Source organism: Symphodus melops (assembly GCF_947650265.1).
Source record: "Symphodus melops genome assembly, chromosome: 1".
In the NCBI taxonomy this organism is placed as follows: domain Eukaryota; kingdom Metazoa; phylum Chordata; class Actinopteri; order Labriformes; family Labridae; genus Symphodus; species Symphodus melops.
In genome coordinates this window covers 11546370-11555786 of record NC_136691.1, presented here as the reverse complement: position 1 = coordinate 11555786, position 9417 = coordinate 11546370, and the positions used below count along the sequence as shown (strand labels likewise).

At 40.4% G+C, this 9417-nt stretch overlaps 1 protein-coding gene across 2 annotated transcripts in view; it reads left to right on the top strand.

Annotated features, from left to right (window-relative positions):
• chrna2b (cholinergic receptor, nicotinic, alpha 2b (neuronal)) overlaps positions 1-9416 on the top strand; it is a 10855-nt gene extending 1439 nt beyond the window's left edge. Inside the window, exons 2-6 of one of the 2 annotated variants that reach the window (XM_079343584.1) lie at positions 2339-2490; positions 3896-3940; positions 4126-4235; positions 5484-6645; positions 7404-9416. In XM_079343584.1, coding sequence (XP_079199710.1) covers positions 2339-2490; positions 3896-3940; positions 4126-4235; positions 5484-6645; positions 7404-7529 — 1595 coding nt within the window. In that variant the 3' untranslated portion in view covers positions 7530-9416. Of the gene's footprint in view, positions 1-2320; positions 2491-3895; positions 3941-4125; positions 4236-5483; positions 6646-7403 lie in introns of both variants that reach the window. The other variant, XM_079343583.1, reaches the window with a different exon arrangement.
• Position 9417: the final 1 nt, after the last annotated feature.

The window sequence follows — 9417 nt, the reverse complement described above, 5'->3', positions numbered from 1 at the left end:
CTCTTCAGTATTGGACAGCCCAATTTCACAAAAGGGCCTCTGGCCTGAAAAGCTGCTGACTCGATCGTCCAAACTGGTCAGTGTTTGATACACCTCGCCAAGGTGCTTGGCCATGATCCAACATCCATGGCCCAGCGTGCTTGCTGAGGGAGGTTTCATCTCATTTGAGTCTCTGCTGGCAAGAACCTTTGATCTACGGCACTCAAGAGCCTTTTTTCCGAGATCTACATCTGGTACTTCCCAGGTGCATGGACAGATGAACACGCACCACCCTGACTGTCAGAACAGATAAGACGTCTCTGGTGCCTGCCTGTTTGCCAGAATGAAATGAGTGTATAATGGCAGGGGATGAGCCCAAGTGAACCTTGGGTAAATTACCTCTTAATTCTTGCAATTAACCATATCTAGTACCTCTTTATTAATGCAAAAATAATCACATCTTGCAATGAAATCCAAAGACAACATTTTTAGGATAATTGTATTACAAAGACATGTTGCTTCTACATATGTGTCCAGACTTTCTCAGGAAAGACCCTCGAGACAAATAATTAGCATTTGTAATAAATCATTTAAGCAGATTTGCTGTGATTGAATCCCTCAGGTTAGCTCCATGAAACGTTTAAGCCCCTCGCCGGGTTATCCCCATTAATACTTGTCAATGGTCGTCAGAGCTAGAATTCACCAATGGATAGGTATTGATGTGGCCTTGGGTAAGAGAGGATGACAGCTGCCAGGTGCAGGTGGTCCAAGGTCTCGTTTTGAGATCCTTGATGAAAGCACGGCTCATTGGGTTGCATTATACCCTCTAGTGTCACCTAGAGATCCTCAGGGAGTGGGTATTAATGGCATGTACACCTAATGACATTTCAGTGGATATTGATATGTGCTTTCACGTTTGCTTAAAGTAGGATGTTTTTAAATGTATAAATGTTTGTTTGGAAATAAAACTTTGCCAGGAGCAACAGCGACACACATTTTAAAAAAGATAATTAATTGAGATGACGACTTGAGGCTTGAGATGTGTTTGAAGGATTTTGTTGCTCTTTGCAAAGCCAAGTGAGTGTTTTCGTCCTCTGCCATCTTTCTTCTAAGCTTACTTAAACAGCTGCTGAGCTTGCGTCAAATTGATCTTACAGGCAAGAGAGTGGTATAAAATAAATGTTAGAGCTAGTTCCAAACAATGATGCTCTTAAATAAAAGGACATCATTTGCCAAACAAAATGACCCACTTAGAAAACGTCCAGGCTACATGTTTAGTGACAGAAATGTAGGAACATTATAAAAAGTATTTACGCTGAAAAAAAAAAAAAAAAAAAAAAAACAGATGACAGTGATAGATGATCCTCACACATGCAAAAAGCTTTAAACTATATGTAGTGGATGTAAATTTGCAATGCAAACTCAAACTATTTCACTCTCCTCAGTGAAATCGGCTATACTTGCAGTTGAATTTGTTATGCATCAATTGTAAAAGAGTGACAGACAGCTTGACAATAAACACCCCTCACTGGTGAGAAATTAGCTCACCTCCACTTAACACAAGCAAGTAATGATGTGTGTAATTGACTCTGACTGCATTGATGAAGGTAGAAGCAGTAATCCCCAAGGGATGGGATTCCTGTCAATATCCATGCTTTTCATTCTGCTGAAAAGTAACAGTTAGAGCCTGAGCAGGCGTTTACGCAAATCCGTCTAGACTTCATGTTCAAGTTCAATTTGATTACGCAGAAAGGAATATGAAACCAAATGTTTTAAAATAATAAGAATATAGATTGAAACAGATTGAAGGTTGCCGTGCAGGGAGGACAGACTCTCCCTCAGTCTGCCTCACCCTGCTCATGCTTGGGAGATTTTGTAGACGACCCACTCGAGGAGCTCAGATCAACAGATCAGAGGATCTGCAAAGAGTGGAAAAGTCAATAAGACTTACGAAGAAAAGGCCTTGGATGTTGAGAGTGGGCTAAAACATGATCGTTTCTAACTCTAACCGTCTCTCCTGACAGCTACACCATCTCATACCAGCCTGTTAAGTGAGGATTAGGTGATCCCAGCCTTACTATGCCCCTGCTCTCTCCTATAATATTATCTGTGTATGTGCCTCATTATCTGTGTGATTAACTACTAAATGTTCATCAAAGTACAACTGTACAAATGTCTGTGATGTCAAAACAGCAACATTGAAAAAAAGGCAGGACTGGAATTGAATATGTTCAATGTTGAATAATGCTGACTCATATTTAAATGTTGCTTCCCTGATATTGTATGTGTACTCCGTAAATGTTTAACGTGTAATTGAGAAAAGTTCCTTTATTAATTACAGAAATTAATGGCTACACAGGTCTTTGTCAAGAGAAGTCCCACTCCCACTCTGAGGATGATCTCTTCAAGACCCTGTTTGCTGGCTACAACAAGTGGTCCAGACCTGTGCCTAACATCTCGGACGTGGTCATTGTCAAGTTTGGATTGTCCATTGCACAGCTTATTGATGTGGTGAGTTGTCTCGCATCAACTGTTTGTCCGATTCATTCAAGACATCAAGACTACAAGAGGAGGTACACTATTTATACACATCCTGGATCGAGTATACGTCTAAAAGTCTATACACCTGTATGATACCCTGAAAGAAATTCATCCATCCGTCAACAATACCGCTTTCTAACGTTTGGGGTTGTGGGGCGCTGGAGCCCATCCCAGCAGCTATGGGCAGTTTAACAGTCACCAATTAATCTAACGAGCATGTTTCAGGACTGTGAGAGGACGCCGAAGTACCCACGCACGCACGGGGAGATCATGCAAACTTCCCTGAGGCCCTGTTCGACAGGGATTCGAACCAACAGTACTAACCACTGCACCAGCAAGCAGCCCCTGAAATCAGTTTGTTTAATCTTAAATCGGTTCATCGCAGTGCGCTCTAAATAGTAAAGATGGGTATTGTGAAGAACCGCAATTCAATTAGATTTAAATTGTTTGGGTAAGGACTCGACTGCAAACACTGCCACAACAGTGCAGTGTTAGCAGGATGTTGGGTTAAAAGTTAGATAAGAAAGGCAAGATCACTAATCTGTATATATTTGTTTATATGAATACTTTAACAAGGGTCACACAATACAAGAATGATAGCAATAATAACAGGCATTTTACAGCTTTTACAGAGTACTAACAGGATGAAAATCCATTTTTTATAGTATTGGCATTGGATAGATACTTAGATACTTAGAACACCCCTGTACTCACCTCCCTTCACTGGCTCCCTGTAGATCATAGAATCCATTTTAAAAGTCACTGCGAGGTCTAGCCCCACCTTAGTTAACACATCGTTTAACCAACGTACACCCCATCATGTCCACTTAGGTCCTCTGAGTGGCTGGCCCTCGTCTTTGGAATCAACTGCCTCCCCTCATCAGAGAAATTTACTCATGAAATTAATTCAAATCAAAACTAAAAACTTAACTTTTTTCCCTGGCCTTTGAAACCAGTTGAAACTGGTCCCATACTTTTTTAGTCAAGTGATGTATCTGGTTGTATGCATGTGCATGTACATACAGTATGAGAGTGTTTATGTAATGTGTATCTATAGGCTACATGTGTATGAATTTGTACATGTATGACAGACTGTAAGAGTTCTCTGCTACTGCTTTCCTCTTCTTATTTAAATATCTTTCTTTGTTGTGTTTTCTTTATCTTTGTTTTTGTTTTGTTTCTTATGCATTGCCTGGAAAGCCCTTTGCTCAGCTGAAGCTGTTTTTAAATGTGCTATACAATTAGACTTGACGTGACTGTATTTGGGGTTTGCTTTAACCCCACCACCGCCACACTAAAAAAAAACCTGCATTTGTTCACAGTACTCAGTTGACATATTTTACTTTGTCTGTCTATCTGTCTGTCTGTCTCCAAGGATGAGAAGAACCAGATGATGACAACCAATGTGTGGCTTAAACAGGTCAGGAGCAATCGCTGTTGTCTACATTTATTATTCATATATTCCATTTGTTTGTTTTACAGAATGCTAAGAATATGACAACCCAGCTCCTTATGCTCATGTTATATGAGAAACTGAATGATTTGAATGACAGTTTAGTGAAAGAATCTGGCACTCTAAACTCTATGTTTTGTTTTGTTTCCCAGGAGTGGAATGACTACAAACTAAGCTGGAGACCATCCGACTACGACAACGTGACATCCATCCGTGTACCATCAGAGCTCATATGGGTACCAGACATCGTTCTGTACAACAAGTATGTGAGAAATGAGACTAACATGTGTAGCTAACAGAAGATAGCAGCTAATGTTGTAGTGGAGACCGCACTAACCGAGACCAAGACATACCAGAGACCAGAGTGCTCTGAGAACGAGACAAGACCAAGACATTTAGAGTTTGAGGCAGTGTGAAGAGCAAGACTAAGACAAGACGAGACATAAATACCAAAGCCAGAAATATCACTGACAAATCAGGGCGTATCACTGTCTTAGATCGTAACATGGGGTAGGTTGCCGCCATAACCGGGAGATAAAAATCTAATTGTGATTGAATTGAAATTAGTTGTTCTTTGAGAAAAGGGTGTTTTCCGTCTAATCACCGTAATGACGTGGAAAAATAACCCGTCAGTGGTGATCTTGACTGATTTTGATTTAAAATTTAAAGTCAGCTCAGTCTGAGACTAAAACAAGACCGAGCGAAATAGGCTTTAATTCCAAGACAAGACAAAGCAGTTCTATTGAAATCATGATTAGGATTAGTGTACTGTTCATCTGTAGTGCATGCTAGACATGAATGACCACGACTTCAACATCAACATGTTTGCTTGTCACAGACTTCAAGATATACTTGAGAGAACAGCTAGACTCCACATACAATTAGAAGTTTAATTTCATGGCCCTTCATGGTTTATTGCATGAAGATGACGCCATCTAGTGGATGTGATTCAACCTGTCCCAATTAAACTTTGCTTTTTAACACTGGAGGAGAATTCAGGGTCAGTTTTAATTATTAAGTCAGACTTTTCTGTGCATGTCTGTATTTTCGTTTACATTTTTTTTATTAGAAACATAAGACAACCTGCATACCTGTGATTTGGTGTAAGGATAATGAAGGTGAATTTCTTCTTAATACAGTTCATCGAAATGAAACCTGGTGTGTCGGGGGGTGGGGGATGGTTTGGGGGATTGATGGATTCCTGCTCCATTGAACAGGTTTTATCACAATCTGTGAGTGAAATTAAAAAAAGGTGTGTAACTGATGAAATGATAAAGAGTTCTAATTAGGTTTTTCAGGAGAAGCTATTATCCCCATTAAAGGGATGAATGGAGGGGAGATTACTGGAGAAGATTATTGGGAAATCATAATACTTTTTAACTGCACAGTTTAAAAGGAGAAAAATACATATTTCACCACGCAGCAGAGGTATTTAACCCCTCACAGTGCACTATATGATTGAATATCTGCTGTGTCAACATCACTTAAATAATTATGTCTGCTTTTCTAGCGCCGACGGGGAGTTTGCTGTTACCCACATGACCAAAGCTCATTTATTCCACACCGGTAAAGTTCGCTGGGTTCCTCCTGCCATCTACAAGAGCTCCTGCAGCATCGATGTCACCTTCTTCCCCTTCGATCAGCAGAACTGTAAAATGAAATTTGGCTCCTGGACGTACGACAAAGCCAAGATCGACTTGGAGCGGATCGAAAACACCGTTGACCTGAACAACTACTGGGAGAGCGGGGAGTGGGCCATCATCAACGCTGTGGGAACGTATAATACAAAGAAATATGACTGCTGCCACGAGATCTATCCGGACATTACATACTTCTTCATCATCAGAAGGCTTCCTTTGTTTTACACCATCAACCTCATCATCCCCTGTTTGCTGATCTCTTGCCTCACTGTTTTGGTTTTCTATCTCCCCTCAGACTGTGGGGAGAAGATCACCCTGTGCATCTCTGTGCTGCTGTCCCTCACTGTCTTCCTCCTCCTCATCACGGAGATCATACCGTCCACATCCCTCGTCATCCCACTCATCGGCGAGTACCTCCTCTTCACTATGATTTTCGTCACTCTTTCTATCGTCATCACTGTGTTTGTCCTCAATGTGCACCATCGCTCTCCTAGCACTCACAAGATGCCCCGCTGGGTACACTCAGTGTTCCTGGACCTGATCCCGCGCTGGCTGTTCATGCGGCGGCCCGCGCCAGATGGCCGCCGCCGCAGGTTGTTGTTACTCCAGCAGGAAGCAGCGGCAGAGCGGCGGCAGCAGGGTCGGATAGTCGGGTACAAATCCAACAACTGCCTCAGCACCTCGGCAAACTGGTTAAGAGATGGGACCATGTCAGAGGACACGGAGAGAAGCAGTTACGAAGATTTAGAGCTGGGAACGTTGACTTCATACTTCTCCTTCAGGCCCCCTTCACCTAGACCTCCAGGGGCAACACCTCCGCCGCAACAAAAAAACCCTCAGAACAGCCTGGGCCGACAGGAGGGGGCAAACAGACAGATAACAGGGGCCAGAGTCAACCCCACACAGAGGCCAGCGAAAGTAGAGAATACTGTTTCAGACTCGACTTTACTGCTTTCACCAAGTGTGATAAGAGCTCTGGAAGGCGTGCACTACATAGCTGACCATCTGAGGGCTGAGGATGCAGATTTTAGCGTGAGTATTAATGAAAGACTACAACGTCACTCTAAAAGATGCATTTCATTAGATCACTGTGTTCCTGCAGTGGGTCATAATTTACTTTTTCCCGTAACTTTCGAAAAAGTTTATGCACACGTGAACAACAAAGATCTGGTAAACTTTTATGTCATAGTATTCACAACTGCCAGGTGTATTTTACGTCTTGTTTAAGATTGATTTGATCTGCTGATGTCAGTGCATCACCAGCCCCTGTGCCCGTTTGAATTACACAAGCCTAGATTCAAAGGAGCACAGATGAGGATTTATACGTTTCTAACTCTTTATAATATTTTATAATATTTTTTTATATATATAGTTTTATCCTACTGACAATCCCAAATCCAGATACGTTTAATTCATACATTATACATCAAAACACAGCAATACTTTGACTTTATGTCAGTTGCATTCTAGAATGTTTGCTGGGATTTCTTTACCCTCAAGAAGCTGTTTTAAGTTTCTAACTTCTAATAACACAATGTGCAGCACCAGCTAAGCAGTAAAACGCAAACAGAGTCAGAAACTAGCACATGACGAGCTTAATGAAATGGTATTTCCAAAAACAGAAAGAAACGAGAAACAGTATTGGACTTGTGTTTGCCAGGTGACCTATAACAAAACAGAGTCTTTAAAGAATCATTAAACGTAACATAAGAAGAAGAATTTCACATTGGTAACATTTCTTGCTAACTTTTTTCTGTGTGCCCACTCTGTTGCTTGTTACTTCTATACAGGTGAAAGAGGACTGGAAGTATGTCGCCATGGTGATTGACCGCATCTTCCTGTGGATGTTCATTATTGTGTGCCTGCTTGGAACCATAGGTCTCTTTCTTCCCCCTTGGCTAGCTGGCATGATCTAGCTATTATGGGGGGGTCCTACACTGTCACCTCTAGTTAATGAATTTTGACATCCAGAATGTAGCTGAACTCTTACTTCCATGCTGGGAATGAGACCTTAACTTGTGTTACAAGCTACATCAATAACCCCTTTACTTTTTTCAAATCTATTAAACAAAGTTTATCCTCTGTAGAAAGGCTCATTTATGACATTCCTAGCTAACATCTGGACAGCATTCAGCTGTCCAGATGTGGATCACCTTTAGTTTGTACCAAGCTGCACTTTAAAGCAGCACACCAGTCAGGTTTTGAATGATGTGCCCAGACTCGGCTTTTGTTGACTTACGTTAACCAACAATAGTTAGTTAGCATGCTAATGTCTCCACATAAGGTTTTGCATGTTTGCATATTATTGTAAACATGCAAACAACAATAGCATACTAATGTTAACATGGCAGCATGTCACTGTTTCGTTTATCTCAAGCACGTTTGTTGGCATAACATCCTGGTTAAAAATCGTGATGTCGATCATGTTGGGTAAGGTGTCGCTGTAGAAAGATTTGATTGTGTGAGGTTTTTTTTTTGTCTTTTTGTGTAGTTTATATATTACATTACAACCTTTGGCCTCAGTTGAGTATTGCAGCTGATAAATTCTCATCAGCTATATGTTGGAAACTGTTGAAATATTACCAGGAATCAGAGGTGTGATAATGACATCAGTTTCAGGTCCAGATGGTCCATGTGTCATTTGACTTAAATTTCAGAGGTTTTAGACGTTAAGGGAGGGGTTTTAGCTTTTACAGTTACTTTCAAATTTGTTTACATTCACGTACTCTTGGGATGCTCGTAGATCGCAGGGTTAGAGGTCTAAAACATGTTCTAATAAGTAGACATCTTGCAAAATGACAGGACGTGTTTGACCAAGCCCCATTTTTGAAGTCATATGACAAATTATAACAATTTATTCAACATTCTTTGTCTTATCCAATCGTTCCAAATGGAGGGAGCCATCACCTTATTTTCTTCAATTGGAAACAACATTTTTCATAAAGCACGTGAATGCACGTTTACATGTATTCTTGTGTTCTATCTACAGTTAGCTATATTTCCAATTTAGAGGACTGTACTTGCAGAGATTTGAGTACAGGTTTACTAAAGTTAGTTTTTAACTGGCAAAGGCTAGGCTAGTGCCTACTTCCAATACACAAAAATACAACGTATTATTGCATTTATTATGTATTGCACTATTACTGAAGTTACTTGCCCAACATTTATCATCAGCATGCTGTGGGTGATACTTTATGAGCACAGTAAAGGGATCCCCACAACCAGATGAGTCTTTTTATGATATTTTCCATTTTAATCTATATGATTTACAATATAGACCAATAAATAAATATCCAGTCAGTTAGGACCTACACTTTTCTAATGTGTATGAAAGTATTATGTCAAATGATTGCGAATAATGCTGTGTTTTTGTCAGCCTGATCGTCTTTAATCCTTTTAGTTTTCCATCATCCTTGGATTGGACAGTGACATGATGTACTCTAGATATAAACAAACACATAACATATACTGGTTATTTGTACTGGTTGGAAAGACTTTTCCTTTTTTCCACTCATTGTCCCAGCCATGATGCCATGATTGTGTTTATTTTGAATGATCAAACTATGTAATAAATTCCCTTCTGAAAATGCATTTTCATAACATGAATGAAGTGATTTTAAAAGTTGGAACAGACTGCTTTCATGAAGTCCAGAGTAGAAATGCTACCTCAAATGTTCCTACAGGTTGTGTACAGCTTGCCTGTGTAATGGAACATTTAAATGTGGCCTTTTGTACAGTAAGACATTTAACTACATGATACTATAAAGGGTTTCAATTTGTTGTGCTCATCACCTATAATAAACC